Source organism: Anarrhichthys ocellatus, unplaced genomic scaffold, assembly GCF_004355925.1.
Source record: "Anarrhichthys ocellatus isolate YVR2014 unplaced genomic scaffold, GSC_Weel_1.0 scaffold28, whole genome shotgun sequence".
In the NCBI taxonomy this organism is placed as follows: Eukaryota; Metazoa; Chordata; class Actinopteri; order Perciformes; family Anarhichadidae; genus Anarrhichthys; species Anarrhichthys ocellatus.
The window spans coordinates 3510266-3532858 of record NW_022280058.1 but is presented as its reverse complement, the minus strand read 5'-3'; the positions used below and the strand labels follow the sequence as shown (position 1 = coordinate 3532858).

Here is a 22593-nt window from a genome sequence, read left to right as displayed (position 1 = left end):
CGTCCGCTCCGTAGGGCTGATAACGCCGCTCGCTAATCCCTCCATTAACAGCTGCTTCCTCCGTAATAATACAGACTTTAACTGAACAACAGCTGCTAGTAAAGACAACAAGGTCAGCAACACCTGTAATCAGTTGTCCATTAACCTGGTAGTCGATCGGTAATCAATGTTGTTGTTTGTGAGCTTCCAGGTAAGGGTCACATGATATGAGTGTGACTAATCAGGGAAGGACACGTCATGACTGCTAAGAACCAATCAAGTAGCGAACGCGGGTGTGAGCGCCATCGTTTCTAAATGTATGCGTTTACGCCCGTCCACACGAAAACGCAACCCGGAGTTTTCAAACTTAACCGTCCTCGGTGCTCAAACGCCGGCGTAGTGTGGACGCTCAGTGTAAACGTAGCAAAACATATGCGTTTTCAAATGGAAACGGAGTAGTATGGACATGGCCTTGGTTTCCAGCTGTATCTGTGTAGTGATTTATAAATAATGACTTAAACCGATGCAACAATTCACAGTTGGAAAGGCATGACATGGTCCAGCAAAAATGGATATTTTGTAACAATTTCATTCATGGCTCTTATCTAGTCTCTTGTTAATAAGAATGAGCCAAAAAATGACTTTTCAGTCTGCGTCAATTAGCTGAGACCCGCAGGAATAAATGGAGGCATCGACTCATACTTCGAAAACACGTCACCTTACAAACAAATAGCAGTAAAAAGAACTGAGTTTCTAACTGTTGGTGTGACTGAATACTTGGCTTGTGAGACCTTCAATCACGGCCCGACATCAATGAGTGAAAAACAAGTTAAAAGAAGAAGAGAGGAATATAATTAGTGCGCCAAAGCATATTGTTCAGTTAAATAACATAGCAACAGTGTTGTACAACACAACAGGGTCAACCAGTTTCTTCAACATGTTACATTTTTAAAAAGTCTGAGTTGTCAATCGATTGTCGGTTGAAAATGGACCCAAAGTCCAAAACATCAACATATGTTTAGGAAAGAATTGCTGAATAACACTCTGAGACTGACATTCTGTATTTCTCAAAAAGATGACCCTGTGACGTCCAAATGTCCTCTCGTGTTGGAAACGAATAGAGTCGTGGTGTCTTTGGGGGCAGCTAACTGCCTCTGTACTGAGAGAAAGCCCAGGCGGGGTTTCAACTACTCTGTTGATCGTCTCTGACTGCGGAGACGTGGAAGCGACGAATCAAATTGCCATAATTGGAAATTAGGAGAATCCGGCGGAGGCTTGTGTCACAATGAGACTGCTACGCCGGCAGTTTGAGACCGTAAACAGAAAAATATGCACTCAGGCAACGCTGCCTTCTCATGTCAACATTCAGATCTCAAGAACCGACGCACACACACATGCACAAATGATGTATTTTTAACAACCTATATTTTAGCATGTGCTCTGCTCGTCCCATTTCCGGCTCTACGGTATGTCAGGTTATTTTGAGCAAGTAGAGCAGTGGCTTCTGGGTAACTGCGTGACAACATGACAGCAGGTACTGTAAATGGGAGCACGATGTAGGTCATGACTTTTATTAGCAGGGCCTTTTACTGGGTTAGTTGAAAAAGCATATTTTAATCTTCGGCCTTTGTTGCATATTTCAGACCCTCGTTGGATTCTTCGGAGTGTTTTAAGATGCCGGCACTTAGTCCTAGTTGTGGAAAATTGATTAGCTTGACCTATTTGGCCCATAGTTCAAGAAATTGAAACTGTACCAACTAGAGCATATTTGAGAGAAGGAAGTCAGTTGTTGCCAGAGTATTGTTGTCTGAGAGGAGCTAATCACTGATTACATGAAGCTAATCTTGCAAACAGACAAAAACAAACCTTCAGGAGCTCTTTTTGACAATAACCTGAGGCAAAAAGTGAGGCCGGTGAACGGCTGAAAGCAGCTTAAAGAAAAGTGAATCCGACCAGTCTACAGCGAGCGGGTTGATGCACAGTGCCGCAGCAAATCAGGATATCCTGCAGGCTATTCTGCATCTCATGAGAAAAGACAAGAGATGAGCAAGATAATGTTTGTTTATCTCTGTCTTCTCATAGTGACTTTAGCCCAACCAATAAAGAATTTCTGAGGCTATTATTTTGATATATTTGGCAATATTTTGCCAGGAGCAAAATGACAGCAGGACAAACTCAAGAGCAAGGGAGCATGGTGGTTAAACTGTTCTCTATCAGGCTTTCACTGCTGACACATAGAAGGAGGTTTGATTACACAGGACCGTCATCTCCTCAGTTATACAAGATGAAATATTGCAATGATTCTGTCGGCTCAGAAGAGGAAAAAAAGGGAATTAAATTTACGTTTCATGCTGCTGTATCCGAGCCTTTAATCACAAGGCTGGAGTTTCTGAGCTCCACCGATTTAACACGTCAAAGTGTCCTGAACAAGACGGCGAACTTAAAATTAACAGAACAGTGAGTCCCTGTGAGTTACATTGAATATAATGTAGATCTCCATGGGTGGTGTCTATACTGTGCTGCTTGGAGAAAAACTGTAAGTGCGAGTCCCATCGAGAGGCACAAAACCAGCCTGTAAAACGAAATGAGTGTTTGATGACTCTCCTTTTTAACACACTCGCCCACACACACACACACACATCTCCATCTGTCTCCCTCTCACTCTCTGTTCACACGACGTCACGATTTTATGAAAGATTGCATGTTTTCCAAGAAACCCACATTTGTTATAGGCGGGGTCCAGACCTTTTAGAATCTGCCCACTCCACCGGTTTTGAGCCGACTGGAAACTGAGTGTAAAGAATTGATTTTATGTTTTAATATACGTGTGATTTAAAACTAGATTGTGAGAGTTTTGCGGCTGCTGCATTACGTGACAGGATTTCGCACGATGGCTCGGTGTAATTGCTGGAGAGGGCAGTTGGCCTCTCACTGTAGTGAAGGATGCCAATTGCATCGCGACACTAATTGGAAGAGTCAATGGTGTTATTCTCCCACGACGGAGGGATCATGAGGGTTTGATATTGATGTTGAAATCCTGCAGAAACATTGGTTCATTCTAAACTTTCTATGCACGTAAACACTGTCGCTGTCATTTTTCTTGCGCCTCCTCCTCTCTACACTTTCTCTCACCATATTTTTTCCTCTTTTTACTCCCTCCCCCCTCCTGCTCTCCCCTCCCTCCCCCTTTGAAACCTCCTCCCTCTCCATCTCCGTCCAAGAAGCGTTTCGGAGAAACTTACTCATGTCCAGTCACTTCCCACCATGCCTGGCCTCTCACACGCTTACTCACTTCCTGCTCCTCTCTTTGACATATCTTCATCCCTCTTGTTTTTGTGACAACAGATCAAGAATGAGCTCCTTGTCTGCTTAGCGACGCGTCCCTGTTAAAGATGGTTCAGCAAAGGTATGAAACCCCACACACACACACACACACACACACACACACACACACACACATTCCTTCTCAAGAATCCAGCCACCCTCTCTTCTAACTGAAAGCAGATGGTGAAAGTTTGACTATGTGCCTGAACTTGGTGGGGATGTTTCTGCCTCACTGGGGCAAAGTGGATTCAAAAGAAGAGGTTGAGCTGTGATTGGTTGAGAGGCACATTTAGGGGCAGGAGCTAGAGGCTCAGATCCGGTATTGTGGCATGCAGCTGCTGCATGTTTTACAGTTGATCCCCTGTGGTGACAGAGTCCATATGATCCTGCGTTGTGTGAGTGTTTAACTCGGTCCCGATGTTGTGTTAGTGTTCAGAGGCGGACAGACTTACACCATACCGTGTCCTTTATAGCATCGCTAGCCGCTCGGCTCCAGGGGTGTTGGTCAGCCGTTGGGGCCACCACTTTGATCCAGAATTAAAAATCTGTTGGGTGTGTTTAGATGACGTTCTGTGAAGACATTCATGGTAATCTGAGGATGACGCCTACTATGACCACCATGTGGTTTTGAGTGAAATGTCGGATGTATTGCTTTGGAATTTGGTTCAGATATTCATGTTGCCCAGGGGATGAATCCCAGTGGTTTTGTTGATCTGACGTCATTCCCTCTCGTGCAATCGTCAGGTTTTGGACAAATCTAAATGATATTTGTCCTACTCTTTGGTTTTTGACCTAATATCTGCAACACTTTCCCATAAGCTTCAGCTGTATTTTGTGTTTCGTGATAATTAGCAACTGTTAGCATTAGGGCTGCCCCCTCTTAGTCGATTAGTCAACTAATCGATTGTTTTGGTCTTTCTTGATTTCTTCAGTAGTTTTTAATGCTTTTTTTCATGCTGAATGACTTATTTCCAAGAAACTCATGAGCACAGCTCTTGTAAACGCAAAATTTAAAGTGGGGCTTTTGAGTGATTCTTTGTGGAGAAACTCGTTTTTACAGATCTGTCGATGAAATCGATTCGTCGACTAAGTTGCAAGCCTGGAGACTCTTCATCTCATTGGAGAGATTGTGTGTAAGATCTGTTGAACATGACTGTGATTTGTATATATACATGTGATATAATTTCTATTGATGGCAGATGAAAACATTCACTGTTTGTAAGCAGAGGAAACACGGGCAGAAAAGGCACATCCTAACATCCTTCCTCTTGAAGTGCAGGCGTGTTAATGGAAATATTGATGATTTTTTTTTATCCTCACATTAACCAGTCTGTTCCAAGTGTTGTCAAAAAAAACTTCTGTCTTATTTAGCAGAGTCAATCTTTCCAGGAATGTCCTCTCCAAGGGAAGCAATAAAATAGTTCCTTTCTGGGGTAAAAAGTGGGCATCTTCCAAATTTCCATGGTGCCAATGTGAGTGTTGGAACTGGTCTGCAAAGCTGCCCTCAGGCTATTTTAAACTAAAATAATATATTTTTTTATGCAGACAACCAAAGCAGACCTCATTTACATAAATATGTTGTCTTTTCCCCTCTCTGACTCCCTACATTCAGCCAGAGTTGTTCACACCCAGTCGCCGTTAGCCTTCCGATGTCAAAAAATGTTTCTGCAATGAGAGTGATGTCAGGGGGCCTGCAGGAATCCACTTTGGGCGTCTTAGGTAGTCCACAAACAATTTGACATCTCAGTCTGAAAGTACAGAGTGCGGCCGGCAGCCAAAGTGGAGCGAGATGCGTCTCTCCTCTCCTCTGGTCATCTGACTTTGCCTGTTATTGTTCTCTCTCCTGCATACCTGTCATAGCTGCTGTCTAGCCATGCAGAGGGAGAGAAAAGCACTACAATCTCCAGTCATATCAGTGCATCTGTGCTGCTATTTTATGAATCAACCTTTTGTGGCTCTGTGGATTATCATATCTGCTTTTTTTCCCTGCATCCTCAGGTCCTCTGTGATGATGCTTCCTCCTGTGGTTATGGTTGCACCAGTAAGCAGTCAGGAATGTCCCCCTTCTGCCTCTGACATGGTTTAACCCACGCATGATCCGGTCACCGTGATGGCCTCCATGGTTGCCAATGGAAACCCAGATGGGCAGTCTCTGGTCTTAAAAGGGGTGGATCCAGAGACCTGCATGATTGTGTTCAAGAACCACTGGTCTCAGGTAAACGCCAGCACTAAATCAAGACCCCTGCAGCTTAAAGCACAACTAATCCCTCCAAGCGTATCTGGTGTCAAATGTAATAAAACCACAGTGGAATTCAGCTTAATTTATCTGTGAGCCTCACAAAGGGTCAGACCCCACACGCTGACACACCAATGCAGACATTAAAGCAGCTGACACTTAGTTACCAACACACTTTTCTAACCCCTTTGTGTCTGGCCAGTGTCATTCTGTGTAATGTTTGTTCATCTCAGTGTGGGAGGAGTAGTAGAGGCCTCACTGGCTGCCAGGACCCACAGGAGTGAACAGGGACACATGCTGCTGCAAAGAGCCAAACGTCTGAGACAGGCGGCCTCCCCACTGCCAATGTTCCACTGGCCATAAGTGCAGTTTGGTGCTGCGGGGAACAGCTCTGGAGTCAGTTTCTACTGTCGGTGAGGTAGTAAAGAAGAATTTGCACAGTTTGTGCAGCAGAAAGGCTGTTTTTAACTTCATCAGCTGAAGGAGGAATGTTAGTTAATCACGTGCACATACGAGCAGGGTTTTGTAGTGTCACAACTTGCATATTGGACCACTCACAAAAAGTGTGATGTAGAAGCTTTAAACCTTCAGGACACAAACACTGAGAGTGACATTTTCAGTGAATGGTGTCATCTTGTATCCAGTAGCTAAACTTTTTGGTTCTATCTAGTTTTGTTGGAATAAATGAATTATACATGCATTGTGCTGGGTGTATCTGTTATTGTGGTTGGTGAATTCAGATTGATGTAGAAGAACTGTGCTGTAAGTGAGCCTATTGTTTTGAATACAAACCTGTTGTAGTGGGTAGCAAACTTTAGCAGGCTTGTCAGTAGAGTCCAGACCAGTGACAGACTTGGCACTGAACATGATGGTAAGCTAACCATCGTAGCTGTTTTTTTACTCCTGCAAAATGTCTGTCTGGGATTTGTGTTTTTAATATTTTTACGGTTTCACTTATTTCTTCATAAGTCCCGGCCTGACTATGAATGAGAACTCCCTGTTCAGATTAAAGCTTGTTTCGCTTTAGGCAAACTGGCAGCACAATTTCACTCCTGCAGAGTCTTATTTCCACGCTCCGCTTATCTGTCGAGCGATAAGAGTGCTCTTGACTTTGGTTTCAGTTCGGAAAACCTTGAAATGCGAGTAAGATGTCGTAAGTAGTATTGGCCTTGTCCCTCTGTAAGAAGCTCTGACTGTTTCATTGGCAGATTAGGTTTATGTTCATTTGCTGTGTCTTATCTGCCGCTCTCCAGGCCTCACTGAGCTCATTGTGTTTGTTGTGACATGCAAAGTGATCGTTCCGTTGCTGTGGCTGCCAACAATCTCTTATGACAGTGAAGAGCCGGAGTGACGAGGAACATCCTGCCCTGACTCCTTACATTACAGGTTTACATTCCACATTTTATGAATGCGTTTCTGTTTAGTGGCGTGGACAGTTCCATGTGGAAACACCCCCATCCAGTGTACATTTAAGAACATCTTCAGATGTCAGAGTTCAGTTAAATTAGACTTGTCGAAGCTCCCGCCCCTCAGGTGAATTTGCTTTCTGGTGGTTTCATTTCCTGTTTGGGCTTCTGTCAAATGGAATAAAAGCACATATATTAAGCATGATAAAAGTTAAAAACATATTTTGTTTTTTATTCAATCTTTTCATCCCAATTCTCAGAATAATATTTGGGATTATTTTTGCAATGTTAACACCTTTTTTAAAATTGGTAATTCAGAGCCGGAATTACCAGATTCCGGAATTGACGGAATCTGACGCTGCATATTGTGTTAATAATTCACAAGCTATGCATCAAAACACTCATGTGGGCCTGTACTGTATAAGCTGACTCATGATAAAACTCCAATAGCTTTAAGGAAAGACACCTGCATCAGCAAATTTAAGAGTGATGACAAAGTGTTTTTCTTTTTAAATGCTAAATTCTATATATCAGTGTATTTTAAAGTACAGGTTAGGGTTAAACGGATGACACACATTATGGTATTTTTGTAATTTTCCTGACAGATCAAAACTGAGCTCTCACTTCAGTAAGTGTGTTTTTATAACCTATAATTATTCTGGGAAGTTTCACTGAAGACGTACTCGGAAGAGTTTAACAGATTTACACCTGGAAACTCCCCAGTACCAGTCTGAAAGGCTCCACTTGAGCGGAAAGGGCCTTGCTCAAGGGCACCACACTTCTGGTAATGAGGATGTGGCAAATACTGCACTTTCAATTTCCCTATTTAGATTGATACTGCCAGTTGTGGCTTGTGATGATTAAATCTGAAACAAAGTGCTTAATTCTAACACTTTCAGATCCCTGAACTAGAGATACTATTCTGGCCCAAGTAACCAAAAATGAGTGCTTGCTAACAGCTACTTTGCTTATAATACACATATTCTAGGCCTCATAGGTCAACCAACCTTTAAGGTTCTCTATACTGAATTCAGAGTAAATCTATTGCCTCTCAACAGCTCTACATGGCGCCGGCTGTGACGTCAAATAGTTGTTTGTTGCTATATTAAAGCTCTGACCGACAGCTTAATCACGTAAGTGTAGCTCCCACCCTCCGGTTCCCCCTCACTTAAACACTGTTAGCTCTGCCAGCACTGTCACTGTAGTTTGCACTGTTAGCGCCGTTAGCGATGTGCTACCAGCTCAGGCATCACAATGTTGAGAGCCTGCGAGAGGCAATCAAAATTCTCCCAAGCTTGTGTGCACCTTTATCCTTGTCTGCAACTGACCTTGAAAGTGTCAGTAATAATCTGACATATATGCGTGTGTGTGTGTGTGTGTGTATATGTGTGTGTGTGTGTGTGTGTGTGTGTGTGTGTATATATGTATATATATATATATATATTGTCAGAGAGCTTGAACTGGACTGATCCCACTGGGCCACGGGCCCCAAAGGGCTGTACAAACTCTGTTCTCTTGTTTCCATCAGCCATGCTCAGCCCTCTTGTGCACAACCAGTTATTGTCATGGCAGCAGTGTCAGGCCGGGGACACTGGCTCCATTATTGTGACTCTGGTTTCCACGCAGCCAACACACAAGGGAGGGACTGGATACACAACGGACTGTTTCACGGTGTGCTACCAAACTGAGTTTATCTGTACTGTGCTGCTGGTCTGTTTACACCCCATTATTGTTGATGATTAACCTGTCGGGAAGAAGGCAGTGGTTTTACCTTTAACAAACCTGTATTAATTAAACATGCTGTACAAGCACTGTCTATACAAACAAGATTAAAACTGCTATAAAAAGAAAACACTGACTTGTACCATATGTCAAGTGTCCATAGTATAGCACGTATACTTTACATTATTTGAGTGGTAATGCTGAAGATCGTCTTTGTCAACATAAATGGAAACTGATTCTGTGCATTTTGCCATTTTTAAAGCCCAGCGATCAATTTGCTTCTTTCTTGGATTTCGTTGATTTGAGTTTCTGTCAATCCTCACTTTGTGTTCTCCAAAATGGTGGCCATCAGTCACCAGCAGTGTTTCTCATGTGTAGAATTCATTTGGGTGGCCCACCAATAAAGATGGGTCCCCTTCCAAACTGAACTTCGTAATATCATTTTGAATTCATTTCTTCTTTTCAAAAATTCAAAATACAGTTGAAAATGTATAGGCCAGGCATGTCCAAAGTCCGGCCCGAGGTCAGATTGTATATGGCCCGCACCTTCTGTCTTAAAATGCATTATTTATGGCCCGCCAGCACAGTCAAAACGGAATGAATAAATCATACAAATTCAACATGCAATTCCTCTTTTTACCTCATGGTGGCAGCACCACTCTGTAACTGTCTGGCTGTTTGAAATTGGCTCTGACCCTTGAACTGTCATGGCTACGGCAGGTAAAAAAAGGAAAGTCGATAATGAGGGCCGCCGCTTCCAGGAGAAGTGGAGATCGCAATATTTTTTGCACCGAAAACCGAAACAACTGTGTCTGCCTAAATTGTCATGAGACTGTTGCCTTGTTTAAGGAATATAATGTAAAGAGACACTACGAGACCAAACATGCTAATGCTACAACAAGCTATCAGAGCGACCGTGCTAGAAAAGTGAAGCAACTCCACGATAACTTGGCCACAGAGCAGCGGTCCTTTTCAAATGAAAACATCATCAAAGTAAGCTACCAAGTGGCCATGCTAACTGCTAAACATGACGAACCTTTTACGGAAGGTGAGTTTATCAAAGACCGTGTTATGCAAATAGCGGAAAACATAATTGCCTCGAGAAGAAGACCGAGTTTTTTTCGTTAGCCTGTTTCATGTGTGTTGAATTTAAATGTGAGACAACTTTTCGTTACCATCACTAAGTCATATTTAAGATTGTCTTGAGGTGAGAATATTGGTCGGTTTCTATGTAATTAGCTTTTAGATTGCTTGTTCTTTGTGTTATCTGACACCCCTGCGGTAAAGTAACAATGTCAGGAAGTAAAGTGACATTTTTTTATCAACCTGACAAAATTACGTTCTTGTGGGAAGAAAAGGCAACACTGTAGCTTCTTTACATTCTAATAGAATGTAAAGAAGCTACGTTGTATCAGAATGATTCTATTGAAGTTATTCCTTTTTTAAATGTTTTAGACGAGTCACTAATCACTTTAAAATAGTGATTATAGCTGCTTATATTTGGTTACATTGCTATTTGCTGTCATTGAAAATAAAATGATTAAATAACAATGTATGTATAGGCTACTTGTATTGTTTAATAAAATAATGTCAGCAGGGACTGTTGGCCCTTGGGCATTTTCACATTATCAAATCTGGCCCTCTTTGAAAAAAGTTTGGACACCCCTGGTATAGGCTGATCAGATGGAGCATTCATATGCAGTCATACAGACTGTAAAAAAAGTGTCTAAAGTGTCACTTTAGCACACGTCTCCAATCCGAGAGTCGACCACCACAAAAAACATTGACCCACGGAAACCTGGTAAATGTGTCTTTCACAAAGGCCTCATCATTGCGTGAATTTATTGATTTTTTTTTTTTTGCAAAACTTGTTTTTTTTAAAATTTAAAACCTTCCACGAAAAACGTCCTCATCTCTTAGCGCTTTTTAAAAAAACAATCAAATTCTACAAGCTATGGCTTTGTTTCTTTCTAATTGAATGCCTTTATGATATCCAAAGCATAATAGCGTATTCTTTGCAAAGTTTGCTGCAAAGCTGTTCTTGCATGAAAATCAAATGATATGGGGTTACAATGTGTTCAGTTGAGTAACATTCCTCTTCTCTCTTATTATAGGTGGTGAAGATCCTAGAAAAGCATGATCCCCTGCGCAGCAGCTCCACCCTGCCCTCCCTCGGTGTCATCAACCTCGGCGGCGGCTCAAGTGGCGGCCCTCGTTTCGGCACCATCCCCGGAGACGAGGCGAGCGCGGTGCAGAACTATGTGGAGCACATGCTGCTCCTGCTGATGGAGGAAGAGAGCGGTCAGGTCGGTGCCATGGGCCCCATCCTGGAGTTTGTGGTGATGGAGAACGTGATGGAGCGTCTCTTCGTGTGGAGCCTCCGCCGGGAGTTCACCGACGACATGAAGCTGGAGCAGCTGAAGATGTATGAGATGCTGGTGGGCCAGGCGCGCCAGCCCCTGCTGCATCACAAGCCCATCCTGCGGCCTCTCATGATGCTGCTGTCGTCCTGCTCGGGCACGGCGGCGCCACAGGTCGAAGCCGAGCTGGTGTTGCTGCTCAACCAGCTGTGCTACGTTCTGGCGAAGGACCCCTCAATCCTGGAGCTGTTTTTCCACACCAGCAAGGACCAGGGATCCACCAACTTCCTCATCTTCTCTCTGCTCATCCCCTTCATCCACAGGGAGGGCACAGTGGGCCAGCAAGCCAGAGATGCACTGCTGCTCATCATGTCGTTGTCTGCTGAGAACGAGCGAGTGGCCAAACACATCGCAGAGAATACTTACTTCTGTCCGGTTAGTCCCTCTGACAAATGACCTTTACCTTTTCTTCTTGCTGTCATTCACCTGGTGGATTTTAGTACATGTGAATCTCCTCAGACTGAGCCCCTCTGTTTTTAGATTTTCCTAATTAACTCAACCTTTATGTATGAGGAAAAGTGAAGACTCCAGTGACCCTTCGGCGTCCTAATCAGGCAAAAAAATATGCAGATGAATTCATGTCGCCACTTGAAGCAAGGTTAAACCATCTCATTGAGTGTTACAAATGTCTGGCATTCATAAGATTAAGGCACGGTTGCAAGATAATCCCACGTCAATAATGCCATTTACCCACGGCTGCAGACATCGCAATGAGAAATTGCTTTTGATGTGATGCCAGTTTAACAAGTGATGACTGAATTTAATTGGTTCCGCTGGCAGGCGACAAGGATAATCCTATAGAGGATGTATACATCAATGCAACACTAATGATGCATCATTTTACAGTGTAATTACTCTGCCATAGACTGTTGTTTTTTAAAATCCTGTAAATACTTGAAATTACACCTCTAAGAAAAGACAGAAGTCCTGTTAATACTGACCATTTGTTACATGGAAAGCCTGCTGACATTACGGAATTAATTAGTGACCTAATTATCACATCATGATGATTATAAAAGGTAATTATAGGCGATAAAATGTAACCGCTGCTCAAATATATTTATAGAGCTGACCTGTAGGAGGTATGAATCCATATATATGCTGTTTGAGGAGGAGCTGGCTGGCTGATATGCACTGAAGGCTGCTGCAGTGCTGTGTTTACAGCTGCATTACATTATCAAAATGGAAAAGAAGAAATGATTTACAAAAGTATTTTGAATTGCAGTGAGCAGTAAAACATTTATAAATCTGTTGTGTGAAGCCGAAAGTAAAACTGCCAGCCAAAGATATGTTGTTTGTGCCAAACACTGCCTCATTAATGTTTAATGAATTCCATAATATTCTCTCTGTTATCACTTTGTGTCAAATTATTTTTCATTAGACTCGCATGATGATGATATATCACATGATGCTTTGTGGCAGTGTTTTTTTTCTACAGTAAAGTACAGGTAAAATATTTTTCACGATGTAGTATTACAGTTTATAACACGTTCATAATGACAATGCTGACATGCTGATGTTTAGCAGCTGTAATATTTACCCGTTCACGAAAGGAATGTTGTTAGTTCTTAGTTTAGCAGGTATTTAGTCATAAACCAAAAATGCCATCTTGTCTTGATGATGATGATGCTAAAATATAAAGTCAAAAATCTAAGTTATAGCAAATCATCCTGTGGTGACCCATCTTTTAAATTGCATGGCAATCCATCCAATAGCTGTCAAGAATGTTTCACTCAAAACCGGTGGCACGAGAGGAAAAGTCCGAGGATCACCAAAGTCAACACATTTTACAGGATTAGTGAAAACCCAAATCAGCTATTGACTGTATCTAGAATACGGTAACATTTTATTTGATGTTGACTTGTCTCTCTCTCTCCTCAGGTTCTGGCCACAGGGCTGAGCGGCCTGTACTCGTCTCTGCCCACGAAGCTGGAGGTTCCCAGTGCGGACTGGCACTGCCTGCACAAAGAGGACTGGCTCCAAATGCCGTCCCTCGTTCAGTTTCTCAACTCGCTGGAGTTCTGCAACGTTGTAATTCAGGTGAAAACGTGTGGCAACTGACGAGGCTGCACACACACTCGCACACAAAGCTCTCTGCCACGTGAAACATTTACGCGGTTACAGGGGTTATTCACACGCGGTTAAATGGCTGCAACCTTCTGCTTGACTGCACTCTTGACTTGATGTGTGACTGTTCCCAGGTGGCCCACCCGGATATCAGAGACCAGCTGGTTAGCTACATCTACAACGGATTCCTCGTGCCTGTCCTAGCACCCGCTCTCCACAAGGTTGTACTCTTCTTCCTTCTCGGAACATCACTTACAATCGTTCCGTTTGCTTTTATCCGTGCAGACCTCAAGAATTACAGTATGCAAAATATTTTATTTGCACTAACACACATTCTAACTGACTGACTGATGATTTCGTCCTCTGTGAAGTTGACCCTGGAAGAGGTGATGACCACCACAGCATACCTCGACCTCTTCTTGAGGGCTGTGTCTGAGCCGGCGCTGCTGCAGACTTTCCTCTCCTTCATCCTCGTGTACCAACATGAGAGCGTCCACATTTTAGATACTCTAGTCAGCCGCATCAACACGCCTTTCCAGGTACAGAGCGAACCCAGCGAACTGCCAACAACACCTCTGTACATGTTTAGTCTTAAAAAGACACACACACACACTCACACAGACAGACATGCATCACACTCAAAAACAGCATGACTCATGTTTAATAACTCCAGGAAAACAACCCCAGAGGCACTTTTGGACCCTTGTTGAAATTTTAAATGTCAGCACCAAAGCTGGCGAAATGTTGCCATGGTGATGCTCAGTTGCAGTGACATCATCCCGTTAGTTAAACAGTTGATATTTGTGTTTTAAAACGGACTTCTATTTTGAGACGCCTTGTTCAAATCATGAACATGAATAAGTAATGGTTTCTTTACATTGACATTCGGCTGTGTAAATGTCTCGGGGAGTTTCCTCCAGTGTTTGCCAACAGTCGGCTTCGGCACACCTGCAACTCGGTGAAAAATGATAGTTAGTTTATTTATTTTGCACAATTCAAAAAAATAAACCAACATACCTTGAGCCAAATTAAACATTGACTAACATGCAAATATTCCACATTTCAGCTATTTGCCTGTTTGCTTTTACCTTTGAAGTTTAATAACTTATCAAGTAGTCATGTTGTTGTAGAAAAAAATATATATATATTTTACAAAAATCTCTCAATCCTCGACCTTCTCTAGGCTAATCATTACAATGAATTTCTGTTTCTTGACTAACCGACAGAGTTTCAGCAGTGGTGTAAAAATCCTCAGTTGTCATGTGCTTTAACTCTGCAGTTGGGCACTGTGTCCCTGGCGCTTTTCCGCACACTCATTGGCTTATACTGTGAAGATGTGATGCTGCAGCTCATATTGAGGTGAGTGGCACACACGCAGACTTGTTATGAAAGCAGGATACGAAGCAGGATACGTCTAATTGGTTACGAGACGATGAGCTTTTACATTGCTACCTCCCACCATGCAGATTTGTGTTTCGTGCTCACGCTGGTTTACTAACGGGATCCGTTCCCTTTTGCCTCCCCAGGTACCTGATCCCCTGTAATCACATGATGTTGAGTCAGAGGCGTGTTGTTGGGGAGAGGGACTGCTACTCTGTGTCAGCAGCCAAGATCCTGGCATTAACGCCGTCCTGCTGCTCCCCCGATCACAGCCCCCCTCCTCTCCGACAGCTGGACTCCATCCTCTTTTCCAAAGGTGCAGAGACTCCCAACAACACCAGCGCCACGGGTAAGAAGTACGACATGTTAAAAGACACTTTTTTTTTGTCTGGTTTATTACAGCTTCGATCTCATTTTTGCTATTTTAATAATTTCAATGGGTTATTATAAGATTGTGCTCAAATTAACTGCTTAGATCTCCGAACATGGAGACATTGCTGTCCAATAAGACAAGATAATGCAGATTGTAAATAAGCCAACTGGTTTGTCGAAACAATGTACGGGGAATCAAAAACTACAAAGAGAAGACCCAAGTTGTAAGACACTAGAAGGATCCTTTTAAGCAGTAAAAAAATCACGAAAAAAAGCTAATCATTAGCTGAATTACAAAGGGAAGCAGGGCGACATAGTGTATTGCCCTTCAACCCTTTTTAAGGCCTTGAAAAGGTATTCACTCTGCTATCAGCTGTGAATACACTACTTAATACTTTCGATTTCTTAATGTACTGGATGTGCTATAGAAAAGCCAAAATGAATGGCTGCGTTTCAAAGAAAAAGCAGTCATTCATTTTCACAAAGAAAACATTTGTAAAAGAAGATCACAATGTTCTTTTACAAATGTTTTCTTTGTTTTCGTTCCTTTCAAATCCGCTGCAAAGCGAATTCGTCCAGCAGATTCTACTATTCATAACCCTATTTGAGTGAGTGCATGTTATAACCTCAGTAATAGTAAACAAACAGAAGAGACGGACGGGAGGAAAATAGAAAGTCATTCACAGTAAGTGTGCTAAAACCCAATAATAATAAAAAGTTACATTTACTAAATCGGTGCAAACATGGTTTTGAGTACAGTGCAAGGTGTTGATGCACATTTATCTGGGACATATAACAGGGATTTTATGAGTGTTTATGAGTATTCCATCAAATAGTGAGATCTCCTGCTGTTTCGCTGTATTACATCACTTTACCCCCTGTAGCTACTTGTCAAACTCATTAGTTCTGCTCCGCATGAACGCTGCGCTGAGGCGCTGCACGTCAGCTTTTATCAACATTTCCTATCTGTTCTTTCTCCTCCAGAGGAAAGGGAGAGCTTCTTAGAGGATGACGATGGCTCCGGTAACTCCTGCACCATCGGCTCAGAAATCTACCTGGATGTCAGTTATCTTCATTACCTCTACGACGCCCGCCTGAGCATCAGCAGCTGCATTCAGGCCTGCCAGGTTTGGTCAGCCCGGTACGACGGCGAGGACCCCCCTCCTGAGAAATACCAGCCTGGCGTCCTCGAGGAGCTGGGGCTGAAGAGTAGGCAAACCCAGATGGCTTTCAAGCGCGTTCCGCAGCCGCTAGCACCTCGGCCCCGCCCTCCGCCGAATACAGAGCTGCCCTCCATCACCCAGCTGGAGCTGGAGTGGGACGATAGCTACGACGCGTGCCCGGTGCAGACCGCTGAGGCTCCTGTGGAGACTAAACGGCTACAGCGGCCTCCTGCGGAGCCCCCAAAGCACATCCAGGAGATGAGGAAAACAGCCGTCATGCTTGTACAAGGTTCATATATTGAGGAAAACGAGTTCCAGGACGACGGCATGGTATACGATCTCGTAGCCAAGAAAGACACCAGAGATACTGAAAGCAGTAAGCTCAAATCCAGCGGGTCTGAATCGAAAACCCAACCGGGATCCGCAGAAGTTCCCCTAAAAAACGGACTCAGTTTAACACTTCCAACCTCTGTGATGGCTGATAAAAATACCTTGGACACAAAGGCCAAAGGTCAGACAGATTGTAATTCCCACCTCCAAAACACCACAGCTGCCAAGTCGGGTGATGACCTTTTGGCTCAGTATGAGGAGCTCATCCGTACGTTGGACACTAAAGCAGGTGGAAAACAGCTCAAGCCTGATGGAGAGATGAAGAAGCCCGTCACGCCTGCAGAGGAGGAGGAGGAGGAGGAGGAGATGGATTTCACCTCCTTCTCTGCTGAGACACCAGAGCCAGAGAAACTGCATTCACCCTTTGGGGCCAAGTTTGTCAGCGGAAGTGGCGGAAGAAAGCAGTCGGCGCCTTTCACCGGTAAGTGTAAGGGAAATCTTCACTTCTTTGCGGCAGCGTCATTACTCACCGAAACCGCATATTAACATGCTGTTTATGACTATTCTTCCTGCAGGTCCATTTGTCAGTGTGCTGATGTCTCGTCTGGAGAACATGCAGAGTAACTCGCTTCACGTCAACTTGTTGTTGACGGGCATCCTGGCCCAGTTGGCGGCCTACCCTCAGCCCCTGTTGCGCTCCTTCCTTCTCAACACCAGCTTGGTCTTTCAGCCGACCGTCCGCTCCCTCTACCAGGTAAAACAGATGGTGTGTGTGTGTGTGTGTGTGTGCTGTGTGTGTGTGTGTGTGTGTGCGCGCGTGCGCAGGAGTGAGGCTTTTCTTTCCCTTCCTTCCCTTGAGGCGTGTGTACCATCAAGTCGACAGAATGAAGACAAGGAACACAAATGATTTGGGTTTGGCTGCATCGCTGAAAGATGTTGAAACTTACAGTTCACCTTTCAAAAGTGAGATTTAAAGTTTGTCATCTGAGCGCAGTTCTGTAGCTGCTCTTGAGTAAAATAAAGTAAAGACAGCTTCCTCTTTTTCTCCCTGCTGAACAAGAGATCCTTTATCAATACAGTCAGGCTGCTTGGTTTTATTAAAGCTTGGGTCGGTAACATTGGAGAAACCAGCAAGAGTACACTGAATTACTAAAAGTATCCAACCGAAAAACCCCTCCCAGTGTTGCCAACTCTTCCAATGAAAGGAACGAGCAGCACCAGCTCATGAAGTCACTAAATCTACTGAGAAAGTCGCCAAGTTGGCAACTCTGACAGCCCCTCCCTTCAGGCCTCTCGCCCAAAATGATCATTGTAAGCGTAAACAACGAACAGCTGTCAAGCTAGCAGCTTGTAGAAGGCTCCTGTGACGCACAATGAATGTAGAGGCAGGGTGCATTCCTTATCGGTTTATTTTGTCAGCTCATTTGATTCATTGATTGAAATCGGGATGTAAAGAGAATAAAACAACTATCTTTTCTAAAATACCACAACCCAACTTAAATCTAGCTTTAACTACATCAGTGCAAACACTGCAGATGTGAATGCACAGTAATCCTCCGTTTCTTTGCTGCGTTTCCCTTCAGGTCCTGGCCATCGTGAAGAACCAGATAGAAGAGCAGGCTGCCACCAGAAAAGACTTTCCGGAGCTGATCACTGCCGCCCAACACTGGCTGCTGGCCAGGGAGTCTTCCTTCATAGCTGCAGGTGACGACAGACGCAACCACATCTGGAATTTTTGTGTCTACACCAGTTATGGCTGGAATCTGTGTTCTCACATAGATCTATAACAGTATGAGTTATGTGTGAAAAGTATTCAAAACATTCATTTTAAATTCAGACTTGAAATCCAAGCAGGTTTTACTCCAACATTTAAAGGAATAGTTTGTACGGATGTAACAAACAATATATAATATTTGAATCAGTGAACATTAGAGGGGCCGGCTGGTCCATAATCGTCAACGCAGTATCTCAGGAACACCTTGATGGAATTTCAGTGTCAAAGGTCACTGTGACCTCACAACAATCAATCTTTATCTTTATCATCACTAATAATAATTACACACATTTTCTTATCTATTTGACTTTTTTGTTTATACATTATAGTAAACCGTGAACAATAGTGTAATTCGACCCCCAGCCATCAATTTCATAATGTATTTTCAGTACGACAGTTGGCTCGGGATGAAACGTAATAGCTTGAGCATTGTTTTTATTGGTTTTCGATGACAAGAATATAAACTGCACTGTTGTTGAGTTCCTCGATGTCAAAAAATGTGCCGTTACAAAATGGGTCAAGTTCACAACAGCATCTGCATTCATTATCGGCCGTGTCTGTTGGGAACCATAATAAATTCTACTTGATTTTCTTCAGTGATGCTGCAGTTGAGCAACAGTCTCAGCTCAACCCTGGAGCGTCAGGCCTGTTTTTGAACTAGGTTCACCGCGGTTTGAGAGTTGTATAAGCTACAAAAAAAAAAAAACTTGTTGGAAGTATGTTTGCAGAAAGATAAGAGCCAGAATTTTCTATGAAGAAAATGTCTCAGTAGGTCACCAGGGGTACTCTCCTTTCTTGTACAAAAGCAATTATTTATAAATGGAGAAATCCTTAACAGGAATATATTATGTTTACAAAATGTCTTCAGTTCCAGCTCATGCATGGCACAGAGTGTATTCCTGCTCATACGTGATTTGTTTTCATTTTGTCATTGTTACTCATTAAGTCTTCATGTTCTCAGACAAAAGCAGAAGCTCCACCCACGGCGAGGCGGGAAGGATGTCGAAGAGCTCGCCGCCACCGAAACCCAAAGCCATCTCTCTGGATCGGACAGAAGTCTTCGCCACCGTCCTCTTCACGGAGTTCCTCAAAGAACTGGCTGCTATCGCACAAGAGCACTCAATCTTATCATACATTCCTATGGAAGAGTGATCGTGTCCCAGTAGAGTCCAGTTTAACTCTGAAAGACATAAGACTTAAAGCAATGGTTTTCTGGTCTTTTTCAGGCACTACTTGATGAAGAAACCTCTCGAATCCTAGTTTTATACAACTATTTCAAAAAATCATAGCACATTTCTTCCTAATCAAAGAAAATCAATTAGTTTTTCTAGTTCTGTAAAGTTCTGTTTGGCAGCCAAGAAGGAGGGGTGAACTTTGAGCTGTTAGCTGAAGCCTGCACCAGCCGATAATGCTCCTAAGAGCGAGCTCCAGGTCCACCAACCAAAGACTGTAGAGAAAAGATTTGAGCAAAAAACAGCATTTTTTGAAGCAATCATCAGCCACTTATCTGAACTTCTGAATGTCGCTGCTCAGTGTGGTTCTGTTAAATACTCAGGTGGCTTTTCAGAGGGTTGCTGCCTCTTCGCCGTAGGATTACACACCATATTTGCCTCTGCCCCCGTTCAGGGCGAGCCTTTGAATAACAGCATTAAAATGTAATTTGAAGATTAACTGTCGGAGCCGACCGGCAGCAAGGCCGACATCGTCACACATCCAAACTTCTTATGCAAACTGCTGCATGACAACTTTCTTTTGGGCAAAACAGGTGGGTCACTTTTGTCTTTGAACTTTGGTGTTTCCACATATCTTTGTGTGTTAGATGTACATTTGTTTTGGTGTTTTTCTGTTAAGTCACTGCGGTACCTCAGGAGTCTTTTTAATGCACGTTCTCTAGGAAGCCTTTGGGTGAAGCGGTTTTTCTACAATGCACTAGATTCTCACATCAATGGGCTCCACATCTTCTCCAGACCTGACCTCCAAAAACCAGAATTGTTCATGCTTTATTTAATTTGCCTTAATTTAGTGACGCTTTATGATGTGTATATATTGTAAGAAAAAAAAGTTCTAATGACACAGGACACTATGCAAATCAAGGATATTTTGGGTATAATTAGATATTTTCAGAATGGGAAGGGGTATTTAAGAGTTTCTATCGCCATATATTTTTTTCACGTGGTTAAGCTAAAGGCTAGTTACGGTTTGTCATGTTCTATTTCGGGATTGTTTAGGGTTTAATAGTTGTGATAAGTCTCATATCACCGCTAGGAGAGTCGTAGTTTTGCATCTGTTGGAAAACATCTCGCATTGTAACGGTTAACTGTTGGGCATCGCCTTTATTTTAGTCCAGGTATTTCACATGGTTGTTGAATTGAGATATTACAAGAGATATATTTTGTTATAGATCATGCCTCTGCTGTCTAAATTAATTTACCAGGACAGAAGTACTTCATAATTAGTGCCTAAATTATGATTTTCGTTCACATTATTGCCTGATTGCGAATGGATATACACAGGGGTGGATTATTACATTATATAAGGGTAAAGGAAAGTGTGACGTTCAACATATTTTGTTCCGTACCATTATTCCTCCACAGAAGACACCGCTTTCAAAAACGGTCTTTGTTTCAAACGAATTTTCTAGGAGTAAAAAAAAAAAAAATCCAACACCATCCATTCACAACTTGATATAAAGATACAGTCAATATAATGTGTACATGTACCTGGGAAATAGAGTTCTATGTAGAAAAAATACGTTGGAAATGATTAGAACCGTTTATTCAGAGCTTCATCATTACTGCAATAATGGACTGCTTCGACAAAATCTAACAAAGTATGAAAACTTATAAAATGACACTGTTGATCATCATCTCGTATGTCCAGCTAATAAGACAAAGAATTGTGTTTATCTTCAGTCTTAAATCTGGATTGTGTGTTTTTGTTCCTATTTAAATCCATTCAGTGTCTACTTGCAATAGATCATGCAGTGGGGTCTTTTGTGTACTCGTATTGTTTGTACAACAATGGTTTGGAATTGTATATTTGTATCAATCACAGACATTTTTCAGAGTGGGTAAATAAGTAGTTCTCTCTGGTAAAAGAATGTTGCTGAGCGCTCAGCGTTTTTCACACTACGGCGTTGCTGCAGACACCTCAACCAGCACAGATTCATTCAGCACAGCATAACGATATCTGCTTTAGCAGCATTGTGGCATGAAGACGGGTATTATGACCAAGATTATAGACCAGTTTCTGTCTCAGTGGGTTTTTATTCCAAAGATTCAACCTTTCTTACATCATTCGGCCTCAGTTTTCTGTCCAAGATCTAAAGGCATGCCTCTTTCAATAAAGTCAACTTCTGGTAAATGAAACTGGATGCAAGTATTTTGTTGACTTTTACCTCCTGTACTCTTTTAAAACAGAAAACCAACTGCTTCACTTGACACAGTCAATACATTCTTTCCTTTGTGCCAGAGGTGGTTTGTGGCTGTTTGTTCTGACGTTTTAATTTAATACACATTTCCTTTCCGGACAGGTCTCTCTCTCCCCCCTCCCCCCCTGAGAGACTTCAGTCAAAACTAGAGCTGTGTTCCAAATCACGTACTTTTTCTTTTTACTTTTAGTACGTACTGCAGCTGCCTTTACAAAGGACGTACTGTTGCATGCAATATGCATTTAGTTGGGAAGGATTACTTCCTTATAACATGGCACCTTGAACTGTGACCCTCTTGCTCATATATATCCTGCGCAAAGGATTGTGGGTCGGAATAGCCAGAAAAGCATGCTGGCTTGTATACCGCAATGTGAGACTGGATGTAGTAGAACAACCTGGTGTTTTTGACATTTGGGCGTACTAAATAGTATGGTAGTACGGGCATTGGAACGCAGAGTAGGTCTTGTTCTTGGGTGAACACTTGAGCTTGAAGCAAGCTCGTAAATATCCGGTTCATCATTAGTACTTAAACGCACAAGATTAACATTTCTTAAAGTGTTAAGAAAGCAGCATGAGAGTCTGTCAATGTGGGATAAACTGCAGGAAATATGCAAAATATTGAGAATGCATTAGTTTCAAAGTGACTTTAAATCACTACATATAAGTCAACTGCACTGAGGGTACAAATGTAAGAAGCAAACTGTTGAGGTCAGTTAACGGTCATTGTGTGTACTGATCCTACAAGAGAAGCTGTAGATGAGAAGAGACAGACGGATATAAAAAGGACATTTAAGCATTGAAACAATTAAGATGAAGAGGGCAATGCCAGAGAGAGTCCAGATTTAATGCACCATATTACAGATGTTATTAAAAAGACAAGTTGGGTGCTTCAGCCACAAGAGGGAGCTCATTGATCGCTCTCCTGTCTGGATCTCTGAGCTGTCTCAAGGTTTCTGTTGCCTCTCGATTTAAAAAAAAAAAAAAAAAAAA

The 22593-nt window shown here is 42.6% G+C and overlaps 1 protein-coding gene across 4 annotated transcripts in view; it reads left to right on the top strand.

Moving 5' to 3' along the window:
- Nucleotides 1-21541, top strand: part of fhip1aa (FHF complex subunit HOOK interacting protein 1Aa) — a 28869-nt gene extending 7328 nt beyond the window's left edge. The window contains exons 1-13 of one of the 4 annotated variants that reach the window (XM_031863161.1): nucleotides 5476-5518; nucleotides 6793-6925; nucleotides 8474-8616; nucleotides 10782-11462; nucleotides 12969-13127; nucleotides 13289-13375; nucleotides 13526-13693; nucleotides 14434-14513; nucleotides 14681-14883; nucleotides 15891-16880; nucleotides 16975-17153; nucleotides 17983-18103; nucleotides 19135-21541. In XM_031863161.1, coding sequence (XP_031719021.1) covers nucleotides 6868-6925; nucleotides 8474-8616; nucleotides 10782-11462; nucleotides 12969-13127; nucleotides 13289-13375; nucleotides 13526-13693; nucleotides 14434-14513; nucleotides 14681-14883; nucleotides 15891-16880; nucleotides 16975-17153; nucleotides 17983-18103; nucleotides 19135-19325 — 3060 coding nt within the window. In that variant the 5' untranslated portion in view covers nucleotides 5476-5518; nucleotides 6793-6867 and the 3' untranslated portion in view covers nucleotides 19326-21541. Of the gene's footprint in view, nucleotides 1-3324; nucleotides 3386-5301; nucleotides 8617-10781; nucleotides 11463-12968; nucleotides 13128-13288; nucleotides 13376-13525; nucleotides 13694-14433; nucleotides 14514-14680; nucleotides 14884-15890; nucleotides 16881-16974; nucleotides 17154-17982; nucleotides 18104-19134 lie in introns of those variants that run through there. The other 3 variants (XM_031863163.1, XM_031863162.1, XM_031863160.1) reach the window with 3 other exon arrangements.
- Nucleotides 21542-22593: the final 1052 nt, after the last annotated feature.